Raw genomic sequence first — 19,001 nt, forward strand, 5'->3', positions numbered from 1 at the left:
GGGTTCGACACTAACTTTTTTAGGCTTTAGTCCGGCCGGACTAGTGCTTCTTTACTTTTACTAGTCCGCATGCAATTTTATGAGTCCGTCAAAAAAGGAAACATCAATGTTTTGTAAAAACATTTCAGTAAACGTTTTTATACTTTTTAAAAATAAACAAAGCATTTTATTTTACGTGAAATTATTTATTCCACAGCACAGATTCGTTGAAATCTCGAGATCAACGAGTACGATGGTATTTCCGATCTCGTTCTTTTTGTCTTTACATTAAATCCAAAATGTCTGCCATCTTTCTTTTATGTGTCATATAAATTATGATCGCTAAAAAGTTTTTCATCATATCAATCAGTCAAAATATTAAGCGCTGACTTGAAATTGTCTAACGACCTGTCAAGAATCTTGTGGAGAATCGGACATCGGTAAATTATACATATGATATTGTTTCTAGGAATTTTTATTGGTCCGTTCGGACTAATTAGCCCCAGATTTTATTAGTCCGAATGAAAATGTATTAGTCTGAGACTAACGGACTAACGTTAGTGTCGAACCCTGCATGAGCATGATGAGGCTTGCCCTGCATCAACTGGGGCATTAAGACAGCCCTAATGGAGGTCTCCCCTGCACATATCAAATATAAATCCGGAGGTCATAAGAAACTCAGATTAAGGCAGTCCTAGATCACCCGGCCTGTCCCAACACCCTCTCAAAAGAATTCTGGATCAGCCACTGATAAGTAAATAAATTTAGTTGACCTCTGCTGGAAAAGAGTTTTGGTCGAATTGGAAATGTTACTAACCTATTGAGGGGTCTCTAAACCTTCATGGTGTGTTTGTGTGTGAGGGGGGTGGTGGTAACTTTACCTCATTCACATATTTTTTTTTAAGAAGTGGTCAGGGTCCACTTTTCCTAAAGGGACTATGATTCGATCGCAACCCATATTTTCAGCCATAGTTATATTCTTTTTTAATTCATTAAAAATAACATTGCAAATCCTACACGAAAGGGGAAGGCCCGGAGCCCACTCCTGGACGCAGGGAACACTCTTCTTCAGGTCATCATTTTCGGGATTTCCACTACAGTTTCATAATATGTAAACATAGAAAACTTTAATAAAGTACATTTATAGGCCTACTGTCATATTGTAAATCTTTAATTCACCGGTTGGTAGCAAATACAAAATTTACAACTTGTATTTACTGCCATGTACCCGTGAAAAATAAAGGTTTGCAGTTATGATTTCCCGTCAAAATTTGAACTGCTTTTATTTAGCTTAAAATAAAACTTCATCAATGTGCACTGACAGTCTGATACACATTATCCAAAAGGACGTCTTGTACAGTCCTTTCAGTTAAACAAATTATACATCCTGCAATTTTGAACATAAAGAAATTTAATGTCAGCAAAAGTCATTATTATACGCCTAGTGATTAATTTTATTGATATAATCCTTGTAATTCACATAAACCATCAGAGAATACCGCTTGTTCTCTCGAAAACTGCTCTTGTCACCCACCTACAACGTAAGAGGTCGAAAATAATAAAAGACAAACTTACAAAGAAAGTTACATATTCAATAGAACTCTAAACAAATTAAAACTAACACAACCTCGGTTCCCCTGGTAACGGAAGCTGATTATCAAAGCCTGGAGCATTAAATTGTCCTAAAATTGGAAATGTTCGAATCCCAAGAACTCTGAAAAAGAAAAAGACTAGGTTATAATTCGATATATCTGCAATCTGATAATACCACCTGCTCTTACAATTTTTAGCCCATATACGCCACATACAACAACATATAAAAAAGCCGCAGTGAAGGTCTCACATTTGACATCGTCCAGGGATTGTATCCAATACGACTCGAGGTCCTAGATACCGCAGTGGAATCATGGGACAGCCTGTCGCTATACTGTTGGTAGAACTATTACCCCGGAAAGTCACCATTGGTAGACGAATTCGTCTTCAAATAAAGAAATTTTTATCAAACAGCCATATATGAAGGTGTGTCCAAAATAAATTGTTTGGAATATTACTTCTAACGACTGGTGTACATACCCTGCGCCAGTGTTCATGAGAACATCAGCTGCTGCTGGAAACAAATGTGTTTGGTCCTGAACAAAAATTAACCTATAAATAAAGATCCGAAGTGAGGCTCATATGCATAATAACCAATAAAAGATTTTTTTTTTTTTAAAGAAAATTAACTAATGGAATCTTAGTACAAACTAACTACATCGAAGCCTTAAAAAGAGGAAAGAAAGTCCATGTTATTCAAAAAAATATTTACATTTATACATGTGGTTTTACAAAGAATTGAACAAAACAACTCAAACACTCTTTAAGGTCAGACGACACATTCCTCGAATATCTGTTTTGTTAAATATAAAAAATACTAAAATTTGTGATCATCTAGTGATTTCTAAACTGTTTTCAAGACGTCTTTAAAAAAAAGAAATACTCTACAATTATAATATTGGCAACTCAAGTGATTTTTAATAGGACTATATAGGAAACATCATCCTTTCGTATCTTGCACAAATGTCTGGTAAGGTACCTTAATTTTTTGTGAGTAAAGTTGTTTAAGTAGTTATACTTTAATAACAATATCTTGTGGGAAATTATTTATTATTGAGGAATGTGTCGTCTGAATTTTAAATTCTATCTTTGGAAAATAAATTACATATCACATGTTCCCGGTACAAGATTTATGACAAGAATATCCCCTTCGTAACGGGACAGAAAAGTTGGACATTGACCGTCAGGACTAAGCTGGAGGGGGCGTCCCTGCTCCGCGGACACAGCAACATCTACAGGTAACGGCTGAGCAATGACAGTTCTCGTTGCGGGCACGCGCATATCGATGGCTGTTCGGGTGGAGGGAATCCGACGATCTACGATTGTCCTGGTTACAGTGGTGTCAATCTGGTTTCCCGTTGTTAGAAAGTCCGTGGGGGACTCTACCGGAATTTGTCCGCATACCTGAGCTACAGGATATTTATAAATTATACATATTCACCAATATATGTAAAAAAACCTGGCTATAGGTCTAGATGGACTCGTTAGAAAGGAACACCAGCTACTAGTATATGCTCCTCCTTTTCGCAAGTTTGATACATATACACATGTATTTAAACATTTGGGTTACAAGAAAAATAAATATAAAACAGATTATACATCGAGATTTCAGACACATGCAATTACAATTGCTTAGGCTAAGCTAAAACCAAATTCCCTAAAAACTAACACGAATCAATATGTTTCGAATAAAGTCACTGAATGATTTTGTTTAACTTACCAATTATAATGGATTTTAAGAAGATAACCAGTAATTTCATGGTCAGTAGTATCCTTTGTTAGGAACCAAGAGCATCGACCTCGAATGTTTATCAAAGAAAGTAAGAAAAATCTAAGATATAATCGTTTGTTGTCATCAATGCCCGCACATCCATAATTGTCAAAGACATGCATTCGATGACATCAAATCCTGGGGACCTATCAGGGGTAGTAACTCAGCAACTTAAAGGGCTATCTAGTAGAAGCAAGAAATTTGATTCAGTGTTGATATACAATTCCAACAACGGCGATGAAAATTTATTTAATATATAATAACGAGTAAACTTTTGTTTCAATTATTGCATCAAGGTCTTTGGAATATCCCTTCAAGACCCTCTCTGTGTTATAGATATAAAAACTATGTGTGGCGATACGATGTTCATCTCATGCATATAAAGTAGAAATGAAAAAGATCATAAAATGGACACTGCAGTGCGTCTTTCTACACCATTGGCTTTCATACTAATAGGTAATTAAATGATATATGTAATTAAGCGACATTCCTACAATTAATATGCAACTGGACTCAACAATTTATAAGGTGAATTGATAACGTCAATATCCTTTAAAGGCACGTAGCATCGTTTTTTTTAAAAGGGGGGGGGGGGGTATTGACAAAGGAAAACTGTACCCCCCCCCAAAAAAAAAAACAAACTCATAAATCAAAAGAAATCTTTTTCGTAGGGGGTGGGGTCGATCGTGCGACAACAAAAAGTGGAAGGGGGAACGATTTTTCAGTGAGAGTCTCCCCATACCAAATTACCAACAAAAAAGACTATTCTTGCCGCCCTCCCCCCCCCCCCCCCCCCCACTGCGATGCTATGTTCCTGGTTTTCCTGAACACTGGTATAGTTCACTAAAACTGTATATTGAAGGAAACTATAAATTGTTTCAACTTCTCTAAACTGCTGTTTGACATAGCGAAGAAACTTTTATTCCGCTAACTTTTGGCGTTCATCCCCTTCTTTATCAGTAAAATATAGCATTAATTTTGTCATTCTTTAGGTAGAACTCTTAGCAACTAGAACTCTGTCAACCCTTTGCATTAAAACTTGTTTTATGTGGATTTAAAAATGTATCCTACAATAAAGCTAGAGTCTGCTATAAAACATTTAACAGAATATCACCTTGCTAACAATACCAAATACCATGACTTGAAATACTGTAATGAAGACTGTCGCTTAAGATTATATCATGTTGTAAATTTTGAATTTACTAGGTGGAGGTAAATGCCAAATTTACAACATGATAACTCTACAGAATTGAATGTAAACATTAAGTAAACATAATGCCCTTTTTTCTTTAAAGGAAAACAAAAGGCTACATCTACATTATTTTATTGATATCTTGAGCAACCAATATACCCATGATACACGCAGCAATATCTTTGTATCAACAACATGATGGGGTGCTAATACCCCAAAAAAACAAGAACAGCAACAATGGCTTGACTGAAATACATGTGTACGTCTACAGTACATTAGAGCTGAAAAACTAATTCTTTACTCTGGCAGTTAGAAATCCTTAACTATAATACCTAACAATACTTGAGCATGTTTACATGCAATTCAAATGTACTTATCCACCAAACACTACAGACTATGGTATTTAAAGAAAGCTAAAATTGTGAGCAAATGAGTCTATAATCAATTACAGATATAAAACATGTGTACAATCCACTTTATACATTTAGATATATCTGTGGTTGAAAGACTACAATATTCTGACAGAATAAAAGACAAAAATCTTACAGCTTTATATTCTACATACATCACCTGGAGAAACTTGATGGTAGACATGTGTTGATCTTAAACATTTTGTGCATTTCTCCTGAGATTTTCTTGATAGTTGATTTAACTCAGCAGAGTGATTTTCTATCCTGGTCTTACACATCATTATTTATTTACCTGATGAACAGGCCTGTCTACCTTGGACAGGTACATTAAGATTCACCGGATTTTCCCTCATGAAATAAATTTATCTATGAAACTGATGAGTTCAAATATAAAAAAAACCCAGTGCAATCACTATAAAATAAATCAAAATCTAACCTGTGTGAAAAAAATTCGATAAGAAGACAGATAAAACATTTTTCTTATTTTTGTTCACATTTCTTTTCAAATATTTTCAAATCTTTATCATATCTAACAAAATTTACCTTCAATTAAAATAACATATTCATGTACGGCTTGGAAATTTATCATGGAACACTGAAAAAAAAAACTTGGAAATTTCTAGCTTCATAGTATAGTAAGACACTGGTATATATTCAAATAAAATTATATACTCATCTACACAATAATACATGATACATACAAAAATGATATACGTTCAACATTATATACTTCATGCAATAGACTAAAGTAAATATACTTTTCATTTATAGTGACTATTTTTTACTCCTACAGTGACTATGCTAAAAAGGCATGTACCCGATAAACACAACATTCCATTTAAAAGTATTTGAACTTGGTGTAAATCTCTCCTAAAAATAATACTGGGTGGTCCAAAAAAGAAAGAAAAAAAATCATATAAACTAGGTTATTAATCTATGACTGTACTGGCATCAGGAGTAAGTACACAATATGTGAGTATTATTTTGCTCTTAGTTTTGAAAAAGCAATGTTACAGGCATATTTACAGGTAAATGCATTTGTTCAACACTAACTCATTGGCAAAGAAAAATTAAACAATAATGTTAAAAAGTAATAAATGTACACTACTGAGTAGGTGTAACTAATAAAATTTTATTGGCAAGAACTTTCTTTAATTCCATTGAAGAATTGCAAAAAAGGAAAATTCAGCTAATCTAATCTGTTTCAGGGATTATCTCTAACAATTCAATAAAAATATAGTCATGTAACTATAATTATGTATGTGTATAATTGTATATACACATATCACGAAGGGCATTCAAAATATGTACCGGTAAATGAGATAATTAATGATGGACACATCTTAATTACACATGAAATAGTTCTCTAAAGTGGCACATTCAAGAAAATGACAACAAATAACATATACATGTATCTACTTATCTAATCTATAGTTCCTAGTAATATGTACAATGTACAATTTAACTAGTTATTCAGTGTATGGTTACATGTGATATGTACACTCTAGCTACTTTAAACTTAGGTTATAGTTACAAGCAATATGTACAATGTGCATAATGTCCACTTACATGTATTAAGCATATAGTTTCAACAAATACATATGAGGTACATGTACATCAAGCCTTTTTATATTAACTGTATGCTAACAAGTTATTTGTATGCTAACAAGTTATTTGTACATGTATAATGGACATTGTAACTACTGTACATGCAGTACTTATTTGGTAAATGGTTACAAGATATTTAAAATATTGGTTTTGGAAACAGTGCTAAAATTTAACTCCATGTACACCAAACCAAGTTGTTTTTTGTGTGTGTGCTAAAACTGCTGGTACAGTGTAATACTCTAAGAAATATTATGGATTTCTGTATAATTCAAACAGGTAATAAAACACATGTAGGCAAATGGTATTTTCCTCACTATGATAAAATATAAATTGCCCCTCCCTCCCCTTCTGAAAAAAAAAATAAAGAAGAAAATATTCAGAGATATGCATTACAACCTTAATAAAGTAAACTAAATGTTACAGAATGTATCAGGACATTTCTTTCTTAATTTCAAAATAACATATGCCACTAAATACCCTAATCTTCTGCATTATTAAAATTATTTACAATCAAAAAATACTAGTTTGTATGAACAACTACATTACTTGTATGTTAAAGTCTCCTATACATGTGTACTAAAAAACAAATCCCCTATGTCAGTGACAATGTTTCTATATATACACATGTACAGGTTTTACTTTTAAACCACTTAAATTGCATTAGATAGACTTTAAAAAAAATGAGAACATGTATTTTAATATAAAGTTCACTGTGTTGTATACAAGCTAGCACCAAAAAAAAAAAAAACAAAACAAAAAACATTGAAAACTACATGTAATAGTATATTGATAATGAATAGTAGTATGCTCAAAATCCTTTTAGTTACAATATGTGGTAACTATTTTTGAACTGTTCAGACTATACAACATCAAATTTTAATGTAAGTACATGTATTTTTATTGCTCATGCAAGGAATCTCTTAAACCTTGTTCCCGTTAGTATTTTTGCAGTTTAATTTAAATGAACATACCCTGGTACTACCCAAATAATGTCAATTTCTTTACAAGTTCAAGATTGAAAAAAAATGTTTTGGCACAGTCAAATGGCAAAAATCACTAGTTGTATGAACACATCAATGAACAATTTAGTTTAATTAAAAAAAAATGCTTGAGACTAGAGCATGACCATTATAAGGTTTTCTTGGAGTGTGAGGTCTTACGAGCCAAAGTGAGGGGAGGGCGTAAGTACTGACGTAGGTATGCTATGCTGAGGGGCTGCTTTGATACCATTTCATCAATCAATATTTTATCAGCTGCTCCATCAGAACACATTCCATAATTCATCTGAATCAGAAAACATAAAAATCAATGTAGAACATATACATATACTATCTGGTATATGTACATGTACGGTGTATTTACATCAATTCATTAACACTATGAATTTCAACTCTTTTTTTTTTTGCTCTGAGATATGGCATAATTGCATATTTAGCAAATTATTAAGAACTTATTTTTTTACTACATTTGTGTAGATAAAATATCTTTTTAATCTCTTTCAATCAATTTACCTGCATGACATATGTCACCAAGGAAACTGTTTTGTTGTCCCTTATAACTGGTTCTATAATCCAACCACTAGGGAGGATCTACAACAGTTGACTTATTGTACTTTTCTGCATACATTATTGTAAAAAAGCATTAACTAAGAGTATACAAAATACTGATAACAGCTTTCATCTAGAAAAGTCCTGTATGTCTGACCCTGACCTTGATTCTGTTGACCCCGGCTGGTACTGGAAGGTCATTTTCTACTGACTCCATGGATAAGACAAGCTTTTCTCCATCTTGTCTCTCACTCTGAATCACACACCAGTCATACTGATACTTCTTAAACTTGTGTAGAACCTCATTACTGTAATATACTGAAACAGAAAGACCATACAATGTTGATGGAAGAAAAAAAATCGTACCTTTCTCTAATTTAATAATTTCATCTTTTTTTCTTGATATTTTCTGTTCTGATAGAAGAAAGATGTTGCAAACTTACCGACTTTAATCTTCTCAGTGACATGCTGCAAGATATCTACTCTCTACAAATAATAAGGTATTTAGCTCATTTTATGGCCTCAATATCAGAATTCAAATTTATTAACCAACTGTTTACAATCTCTTTATAGTAAGTCCCACAGTGCCAATGTAATTTTTTTTCTTTATATCTCAAAATACATAAATAACTTGACCTTCAAACTAGGTTTTGTTTATTTTTTAACTTTTTTTTAACCCAAACATTTTGCTTTGACACAATCCCTTGAAATCAAGTAGCAGAAAATTCAGTGTACAGAAAAATGGCTGCTACTTAAGGAGGAGATCCATCTTTATTTATGATTTTTCATTTCTTGTCATCACTAAAAGATGTAGCATCATTTGGAATTGATTGAGAGGTTATACTCAAATGACTTTTTGAAATAAGACTACTCCCTGGACACTTGAAAGGAATGGCAGAAATTAACATCAATTTATTTGTAACTTTCTGTAACCTTCAAAGAAATGTATCATACTGGTTTGTTTCAAGTTGTGCATTTCAAATCTGAGTATAAATGACTGAGGAAATTTGAAATTGTAATTCTTTCAAAACAATTCAAAATTTTTTGTGTAGTTGCCAAAAACTACTTTGAAAACCTCATTTGGGACAGAGTTTAAGAGTATTTACATATCAAGCATTCAAAACATGCAATACAGAAAAGTACCACTGCAAGAGGTAAAAAGCAAACTATCTGGCAACTTTTGCCTCCTTAAATCAGAGTTTACATATTTATTACATGCAGTTTATGTATGTGTTTTAATACCTTTAAGCTGTCATCATATGTATATCTAGTCCTGGGATTCTTTACAGCATCCATCACAGCTTGAGGAGGAGCATGGATAATGCCCTTACCAATGTAGCTAAAATTTTAATTATAGTGTCAATTCTAAATTTTATCAATGTGTCTTATGTTTTTATTCTTCTTACATAGAACTGAACACTACATTATATAGAAATGTACAGTCAGATCTAAAAATATCAAATTTTGTGGGTCTGTCAAATATAATAATAATAAAAAAAATAAGATATACTAGGCTTTAAGATCTTGAACATATATTACAGCTGGGAATGCTGACCTATTTTGACTCATCCATGATTTTCAATATTTTATATAACAATTCAACTTTACTCAATATTGATACTATGACAACAAAAGGTCGATGGACCACAACACTTACCTGAGTAACATAAGAAGAAAGAAGATTTTGAAAAGATTTTTCTCCTATATATATCAATGAAAAATTGTGACCCCATATTATGGCAATGTGAACACAACATGCGGATGTTTAAATATCAAAATGACAAACATGGCCATGCAGTTATGGAAGAAAATTCTTTTCCTTATAGACATTGTGTAAAATTTGATCTTGATTTAAGCCGACTCTAACCCAGGGTCTATAATTTGAAAAAAAAACTGAATCCACAGAACTTGGAAATGTTTGCAAATTAATGGTTATTCCAATGTAAAACCTTGATACCCTAATGTGGCCCCTTCCTAACCCTGTGTAAGGGGGGGGGGCATGTTTTAAACAATTTAGAATTGGGAAGCTTTCATAAGTTTAACCTTTTGTTGCTTAGTGGTTTTTGTAAAAAAGATATTTTTTTAATGACCCCATCCTATTTTGCCTATTCATGATTATCTCCCTTGGAAGTGGGCTTGGTCCTTCATTTGTATGAATTATAATCCTCTTTGCTCAAGGATGCTTTGTGCCAACTTTGGTTAAATTGGCCTCGTGGTTCTTAAGAAGAAGATGAAAATGTAAAATGTTAACACTAGGAAGCACAGACCGACAGATGGATGTCACACAACTGGTAATCAGAGAAACTCACTTGACATTAACTAAAAAAAGCTGGCAAAGAATATTATGTTTTTAAATAATGGGAAAATGGAGCTGAATGAGAATTTTAAAAACATTTCATTTAGTATTGCAAAACAATTTTATAAATGTGCAGGAATTATAACATGTATAACTAACCTCCCTGACAAATTGATGTTGTGAAACTGACGCTTGATGATCACCACATCACTCTCAAAGCCACAAAACCTACAAATTAACATTAAAGTAGTTATTTCAACATAAGAAGCAAAGCATAGAATAGTTGAAGAGTTTTCAGTAAAATCCAGTTGACTAACTTACATCCATCCTCCAGTGGAGTCTTGCTGTTGCTGCGGTGAGGCCTTCAAATCTAAATTTGAAACCCTATGAACCTACAAAAAAATGTCTATGAAATGTACTTCTTCGATACTAAAATCTACTGGTAGATAGATCTATTAAAAGTAGATTGCCTTCTCATTTTGATAATTCTAGATATTAATGTTAGAATTGGTGCAGAATCATTTTTTTTTTGGTACCAGGAATGATGGATCAAGAATGAATTAAAAAAAAAATGAAAAAAGATTTCAACAGAGGCTTGATTGAATGAATTCCATAGATAAAACTCCAAAATAACACAAGCCCTTCCCTCACCTCAGTAACTAAACAAAATTAAACGAAATTATGCCAGAAAGTCTACAAACTAAGAAGTCTTCTGAAAAAAAAGGTTATGCTGTTCTGTTTTAGATTTTGAGTAACATTACTTTGAGTATTTCAAAGAAGCCCTCCTTTTTTTTATAATTCTTTTGACATCATGAAGTGTCTCGGGCCATTACTATATGACCATGACTTGTATTTGCATCAAAATTATGCCATTTTTATCAATGTGAACACCAATGTCAGCACTAAATCAAGATTATAATTACATAAACATATTTTCAGAAAAAATAATAATACAGCCCCCCCCCCCTTTTCCTCATGCCCAGTTTTTTTGTTAAAAAAAAAAAAATTATAAAGTTTGAATTCATTTCAGACTGAATTTCAAAGATATGACCAAATAAGATCTTGACATCTCACTGCTCAGTGACTTTCACCTCTAAGATATGAACAAGACCTATTTTTGGTCAATAACACTATAATGCTAGAGTCTGAATTCATTCCACTGAATTGTTTGAAAGTTAACACAAACATTTAAAAGATGGTTAAACATTTAACAGATGGACAACCAGGTAAAGAGACAGGCAACCATGGCAAAACCCAATAGGTATCTACCCCATATGAAGAAGACATAATCTTACTAAGGCCAGTAACTCTGCTGCCACTTGATTGGCCAATGTTGTGTTTCTTGCCACTTCTTTAGCATGCTTTTCATCATCTGCAATTTTGTGTACATAAATTATTATAATTAAATCAAAATCTGTTTACTTATTGCTTTAATCAACCCCATATCTTTTCTTGTATCTAGTTAGCTCAATATCAATTCCCCAGAGATATACTGTAAATCACTTTTATTTTTATTTATTTATTTATTTTTCACTTAAATTACTATGTTCATTTGAAAGACATATATTTTGTACATTCTTCCTACAAGTAGCAATTATAATTATTACTTTCCATCAATGACTAAAACTTCATTTTCTTGAATGCCTCAATAAAGTTCTCATATAAAATAATTCTATTTACTGTATTCATTTTTTTGTGGTAGTACTTACCTGTGCCATGCTGCTCTTCCCTTTCTGGACTAGAAGATTCACTGAGGTCCGACATTTCACTGACGGATTCATCCACTACCTCCCTTGTCACTATACGGGTTCTCTCTTCCACCCCCTCCCTAGTCACTGGAGGGCTGTGGTTCTGAGCCAGCTCTACTGCTGTCTCATTCTTGGATTTTGTCTCTGTTACTATAGCACCATCACTTTTTAGCACCACTTCACTGGAAGCTGATTTATCGATATTATTATTGTCCTGGAATTGTGAATCTTTTAGTAACATACATGAGTGGGGGTGAGTCTGGGATCGGGGACGTGATTTATCACTACCTGATAATTCTTTGATACTCATATTGTCAGATAATGTTCGCTGTCTGGCAGAGGGCTTCACTGGGGAGAGTTTTAAAATGGATTCTGACTTCTGTATGATGACATGTTTTTCTTCTGGATGGAGTTGGTGAAACTTTTGTTGGAAAATGTTACTTTCATCTTCGTCATCACTGGAAGACAAGGCATCAAATCCACGATATGCGTGGTGCTTGCTAGGTAATTTAAGATCAATAAAAGGAGTTGCTTTCAATTTTCTGTGGAAAATGTAGTCTCTTAATGAACTAAGATGATCTGACACCATCTTTTCCACTGTTGAACACACTGCAGGACTGGTTGAACAACTTAGTATAGTAAGTAATGATGTTTCTACATCTACAAATAAACAAAGAGATACGTGTTGTTCAATTCCATGTAAAGTATTGCTTATTCTATTCCTAATATATCAGTAAGGTTGTTTATTACTCAACATGTGTCTTGAATGGGAAAACCATTTAGTCTTTTGTACATGGATACTCTGGTCTTCTGAAAGTCCTCATTTTTTCCTTTTACTTGTTACTGTACTGAAATGGATTACTTTCAGAACAGGGTTGATTTTACAATACAATAATGTACTATCCTTCTATAAAAACAGAGATATGACCAGTGCCTTCACCCACCAGTATGCACCAATTCAAGCATACTTCAAAAACTTAAAATACCTATAATCAGGTACTGTATATAATCACTTATTTTTGAGGGATAAGATTTTTGAAGTTTTAGGAAAAATTACTTGTTTGAAGAGATTTGATTTCGTGGTTTAAGGAGAATCATCATACTGCAAAATGGAACTTAAACATTTCGTGAGGGACATGAATTTGTGGGTCTTTTCATAGCATGAAAACAACGAAAATTAAACCCCCACGAAAATTAGTGATTTCACAGTATTTCAGAAAAAGTAAAATTTAGCAACATAATCATAAAGTGGAATTTATTATTAGCTTCATTACTGTATAATGGGAATTTTTAGTGACCATCTAATTTTGGCATCATTAACGACAGTTATGGCAAAGTAGCAAAATAGCAAAATGGCATTAACGACAGTTATGGCAAAGTAGCAAAATAACAAAATGGCAAAATAGATGTCGTTTATAATTCATTTACAAATATTGTCATGAATAACAAATAGAAGTTGTCACTTAAGTTGCTAAAAATGAATTACGCTTAAAATAAATACCCACTTTTAGGATAAAATCACTAAAGGTGCCAGTTGCCAAAATAACCCATTCTATGGTACATATTTTGAAAGTAATATTGTGGTAACTCTGATCATTTTTACTTGGACAATATTTATGATATAATTATTACTGCATTTATTTCTAGCATTGCAAAAACCATAATAATGCCAAAATTAGATGGTCCCTAAAAATTCCCATTATAAGTTTAATGCTTGATATTTAGAATCTGCTGTTCCTACCTTCTAATGGCTGTAAAAGGTAAAATATGTGCTCATGTTTGTCAGTGTCTGATTCCAAAAGCCAGCAGCAACCATTATCCTCTCGATACCAATGCCTGGATTAAAACAACAGTAAGTAAAATGCATAGATGTTGGATTTGATATTAAAGGCTGACATAGACTCATATGTATACCTTGATTTACTACACTAAGACCTACAAGGTCATACAGTTTTATTCTTATTTTTAATTCTCAAACATTATATACACTTAAGCACTAGTGATTATGTAATATTGTTTATTTTCAAACCAATAATTCTGATACCTTGTTAACATTCTTTGACACATCTCTACACTATCATTTCCCTGGAAGACAGGATCCACAGTGATTTCTAACACTTGATCCACCCCTACATTTGACTCCATCCAGGAGGAGGAGGATCTATGGAGGGTGGCCCTCTCTGAAACTCTACACGTGGCTGTCTCCACTCCTGGTTTCCACTCGGCAGTTTTTGAAACATCTTTCAGAGTATGATGGATAACCTAATATGAACATAAAAATTATTTTTGCATTTACATTGTAGAAGAGATCCTTGCCTTTACTTTTATAAATAAATAATGCTTTCAGTACATTATAATCAGTAATTGAATATTTACTTAAAAATATAAAGATTGAGATAGTGTTGCAAAGACAATAAAGCAAAACATTCATTTAGTGTTTGTTGTATGATAAAAAATAAATACATGTATGACAATTTGAACATTGATTAGTGTTAAGCAAGTCTTACAAAACCCGGAAAATTCTGTTTTTACCTGAGCAGAGGAAGGAAGTCTTATAAAGCTGGCAATGACACTGACATCTGCACCCCCACTAGTCGTTAGTTTCCTTGTCCATATCCTGCTTCCACTTTGACATGACAAAATCTTCCAGTTCTTTACAATTCCAACAGGAAATGGCTACGAAAAATTAACTGTGTGTTAATGTTACATCATGTATGACTCACGTACGTAGTAATGAGCTAACTAACACTTGGACATGTTGAAATACAGAACAGCTTCTTCATAAAGAGGTAGAAGAAGAAAGTCAAGAAGAGATAAAATCCATAATCCCTCACATTAAAGCTAATTATTTTTAAATTGATGAACTTAATATAATTAATTTTAAAATGTCTTATTTCTCTTATACATACCAAAATTTTTTTAAAATTGTGAAGCAATCTGCATAAATGCATTTGACACTACAGCTGTATAAATGAATAGTTCAACTCTAATTATTCTTCCTATATCACATTCAACATTACTTTTCAATACTAAATGTATTTAATTAACAAACCCTTAAATAATATGCAGGATTGATTTAAACAATTAACTCTAATGGCAACATCAGTGTTGTCTGTTGACACATTTCCTTAGAAGGGGCAGTTTATGCTTTATAAACCGCGAAGCGGTTTATAAAAAAGTGTAAACTGTTCCAACCCAGTTTACACCATATAATTTGGGTAGCTATTAAATTCATCCCTTATAATTTAATTTTCATTCATTTGGTGTCAGAAAAAAAGATGATTGTCCTTAAAAATGACTTCAATTTGTACAAAATTTGAATGTAACGTCAGGCGGATCGATACGTTTTTGACGCAAGTCATTGTGATGTAGGCAACCCATTTTATATGACATAAAGTAAATTTTTTATCCAATCAAATAAAGTGTTACAACCAGAATTAAATTACTTTCATTTAAAGTCGGCATTTTGTATATTTTATGGTCGTTATAATGACCTTGTTAGCAAATATAACCTATGATTGGGTCGTATTTTGACTAACATAGTTCATACCAATTGTTAAGCTTTTGTTTTTATACTAAATTTGACTACAGCTTATTTTGTCTACCTGATCAATACTAAGGGCTCACAGCAAGTTTGATCAGTCGATAGAAGATGCTTACACCTGATCCCACCTCTGGGATTTTCAGGGGGGGTCAGTGTTTTATGCCTGTTCACAGATTTGTGTTGTTTTTAGCTTTTGTTGAGATTGATCATTGTTTGTTATCTCATCTTTTTTTCATCTGAATGAATACATTTCAAAGATGCTAGTGTAGAAATATAAAAACAAATAGGAATTGGCAGGAAAATTTGGGATTTTTTCAAAAGAATTTCACCTTTACTTCAGCATATATTTAGGAATTGTAGCAAAATGCAATTAGCTGTTTTCGTTTTGTTTTGTTTTTTTTTTTTTGGGGGGGGGGGGGGGGGATTTTAGGAAGTTTAGGGCCACTGGACAGCCTACATATAATCAAGTCTCATTAGGCCAGATTATCACTCTTAGGTGCATGACCCTTGGGGCAATGACAATTTATTCTCATTAACTGGAACTTAAAAAGGATATTACGAACAAAACATTAACAATTATAATGCAAGTGTGAGAAAAAAAAAGAAAAACAGAAAGAAAAAAAAATAACCAATTCATTTATAAACCAAGAGAGTCAACTCTCTCAATTATAATCCCAATGAGTTTGCTCAGTTTAAAGGGTGATAACTTTACTCATGCCTGATAATTTGTGATGTCTCCCTACTAGTACTAATTAATCCAAACTTTTAAGTTCGTACAATTCTATGAGTATCTTAAAATTACTAACCTTTGACTTCTTTAGTAGCTTCAAAAATTCAACTGGAGATATTGATATAGCTCCCTGCAATTGAGAAAATGTATTTATCAATTTTTAATATGATAACAAGATGCTTAAACTTAAAAGGTCCAGCACAATCTCTTGATTTAGCTACATATATTATAATTAACTATATTTTCTTTAATAAAAGCTATTAAAAATAGCTAGATAATGCTTTTTCAATAGTTTTTTTTAATTAGTTTTTTTAATAGGTAGAAAAAAGTGTAAGTATGTTACATGTACTACTCATATTTGCACCAAGGACTATTTAACAAGAGGCCCACGGGCCACAACTTCCACCTGTGTTAATGTGGCCCTTCTGTTCTTTATCAGCATTTTCCCTCTATGTAAAAATCCCTCTTTGTAAAAATTTGATCATCTATTAAAGCCCCTTCCTATGTCAAGTGTCATGATTTGAACAAACTAGAATCTTCACTACCTGAGGATGCTTTCTTATAAATATGACTAGTCATGGGTTTTTTGTTCTGTAGAAGAAGACCTTTAAGTTTTTCCCATGTAAAACTTTGATCGCCCATTGTGGCCCCATCATACCCCCAAGGGTCATGATTTGAATAAACTTGATTCTACACTACCTGAGGATGGCTTCCATATTAATATGTCTAATCATGGCTTTGCTGTTCTTGAGAAGAAGATTTTTAAAGATTTCTCCAATATTTCCCTAGTTTGTAAAACTTTGATCGCCCATAGTGGCTTACCCTACGTCTGGAGGTCATGATTTAAACAAACTTGAATCTATGCTTTGTCAGGAAGTTTTCACATTAGTTTCGTCTTTTCTGGCCCAGTGGTTCTTGAGAAGAAATTCAAATGACCCATCCAAATTTTCAACATTTCTTTATTACCTCCCCTTAAAACAGGGTGTGGCCCTTCATTTGAACAAAGTTTAATCCCCTTATCAAAGGATGCTATTTGGCAACTTTGGTTGAAATTTGCCCAGTGGTTCTGGAGAAGAAGATGAAAATTTTAAAAGTTTGATTTGACAACGACAATGACAAACAATGGAAAATTTTAATCAGAAAAGCTCACTTTAGCCTTTAATTGGCTCAGGTGAGCTAAAAAGCAATCAAAAACAAATGCCATTAGCTGCTTTTGATCACTTTTAGGCAAAAGATGTATTTCCATTGTTTTTTTGTTACTGTATAAACCTTGTGTGTGATGAGGCATGGCCGCATGACCAAGTATGATTACATCACATTGTGCTGAATTATTACCATCTATTATCCTGTTGATAACAATTGCTCTTCTCTATAAAATCATTTGAGAAGTAAATATGTGGTCAAAGATCAATTGCTAAAATATATAACCCAAAATCTTATAGAACTTTTTTACTTGCTGAGAAAATTGCACACTTAAGAAAAAGGTATGATAAAATAGCTTTTTTGATACCTTAATCAAGCTATGTAGCTAATTCAAGCTAAATTACCCATTGTACAAATGAACGTCCTACTAAGACCAAAAACTTTAAGTGATTGTGAAATACTGTACTTAAAAAAGCGGGCTTCATATTTTAGCGGCTTTGGTGCAGACAAGGATGGGCTAATTTATAAATACTGCTAAGAAATCATCTATATATACAATACATAGCACAGACATGTGTAGCGCTAATTCATGATTAGGCCAACACCTCCACAGACAGTGATTGCGCTAAATTTTGAATACGCCAATTTATGTACATGTACAGTATACTGCATAATTTTAAATTATTCTATCAAAACTTGCCTACATAAATTTATCTTTCTAAATTCTTTTAAAAAGATTAAAACTATCTTCATTTTAACGTAAAAAGCAAGTTATTTGCAAAATTACATATTGCTCCTAGTTGTTAGTTCTTTTGCAAAATGGGACCCATGTAATTGTCCCAGACCAAGTTTTCTTGATAATCTTGAGCTACCTTTCAAAGTTCCATTTTCAAAAGCCTTAGCAAAACACTAATGAGTACAAATCATAAAATTGATCATGACAGGGCTGATGCATACTGCTAAAATGATACAACAGTTAAGCAATAATAATTAAGAAAAAATGTACATCAAACTTACATCAATATTGTGGGGTTTTTTTATCCAATGTAAATAAATTAAAATGCAGTCTTCATTGCATTAAAACTTGGGAAAACACAAAAATGATAGACAAAGACAAAAATTATCCCAAGAAGAAACAACTAAATAAAATAAATCATGATGAAATATTTTGCCTAGACAAAGTACCACCTGCTGATGTTGGTTTCCACTGTTAAAATGCTTCAGAGATGAAAATTTCAAAAACAATATCGTTATAAGACAGGTACACAACGCCACGATGGATAAAAAGTATAAAAACATCCTGTAACCAAATATTTCTTCATTTGTATTGCTGTATTCGAAATTCAATTGGCGAAAGAAAAGATGACGAACTTGTTTTCATCTTCTCAAGTGGCAAAGTTCACCGGAAGTTGATAAAGTTATCGTTCTTTTCAAAATGGA

General features: G+C 32.7%; 2 protein-coding genes across 2 annotated transcripts; both read right to left on the reverse strand.

Annotated features, from left to right (window-relative positions):
* Positions 1-1,460: 1,460 nt before the first annotated feature.
* On the reverse strand, positions 1,461-3,332 carry LOC133182592 (uncharacterized). The gene is made up of 6 exons (XM_061317440.1): positions 3,293-3,332; positions 2,678-2,981; positions 2,053-2,124; positions 1,823-1,957; positions 1,607-1,693; positions 1,461-1,513 (listed from the first exon to the last, which is right to left on the reverse strand). Exons 1-6 carry the CDS (start codon positions 3,330-3,332, stop codon positions 1,468-1,470), a joined length of 684 nt encoding a protein of 227 aa, XP_061173424.1. The 3' UTR covers positions 1,461-1,467.
* A 1,319-nt stretch (positions 3,333-4,651) lies between these two features.
* LOC133182110 (uncharacterized) lies at positions 4,652-18,976 on the reverse strand. Its single transcript, XM_061316838.1, has 14 exons — positions 18,750-18,976; positions 16,495-16,548; positions 14,677-14,820; positions 14,189-14,406; positions 13,886-13,980; positions 12,106-12,804; positions 11,692-11,768; positions 10,718-10,788; positions 10,556-10,624; positions 9,343-9,439; positions 8,544-8,586; positions 8,264-8,418; positions 8,065-8,142; positions 4,652-7,837 (listed from the first exon to the last, which is right to left on the reverse strand). Exons 1-14 carry the CDS (start codon positions 18,858-18,860, stop codon positions 7,682-7,684), a joined length of 2,067 nt encoding a protein of 688 aa, XP_061172822.1. The 5' UTR covers positions 18,861-18,976; the 3' UTR covers positions 4,652-7,681.
* Positions 18,977-19,001: the final 25 nt, after the last annotated feature.

This window comes from Saccostrea echinata, unplaced genomic scaffold, assembly GCF_033153115.1.
Source record: "Saccostrea echinata isolate AGI-Se365-2 ecotype Australia unplaced genomic scaffold, CSIRO_AGI_Sech_v1 ptg000009l, whole genome shotgun sequence".
Lineage (NCBI taxonomy): Eukaryota > Metazoa > Mollusca > Bivalvia > Ostreida > Ostreidae > Saccostrea > Saccostrea echinata.

Bases quoted from the DNA above. Each gene is read 5' to 3' on its own strand.
- LOC133182592 (XM_061317440.1), bottom strand. From the start codon at position 3,332: ATGAAATTACTGGTTATCTTCTTAAAATCCATTATAATTG. The intron at 2,125-2,677 runs GTAATTTATTTT...CTTTATTTATAG, and splicing joins GTACCGGGAACATGTGATAT to GTTAATTTTTGTTCAGGACC. The intron at 1,694-1,822 runs GTGAGACCTTCA...TTTCTTTTTCAG, and splicing joins ATCCCTGGACGATGTCAAAT to AGTTCTTGGGATTCGAACAT.
- LOC133182110 (XM_061316838.1), bottom strand. From the start codon at position 18,860: ATGTTTTTATACTTTTTATCCATCGTGGCGTTGTGTACCTGTCTTATA. The intron at 10,625-10,717 runs GTAAGTTAGTCA...GTTAATTTGTAG, and splicing joins GACTCCACTGGAGGATGGAT to GTTTTGTGGCTTTGAGAGTG. The intron at 8,587-9,342 runs GTATTAAAACAC...TATTATTTGTAG, and splicing joins CATATGATGACAGCTTAAAG to AGAGTAGATATCTTGCAGCA.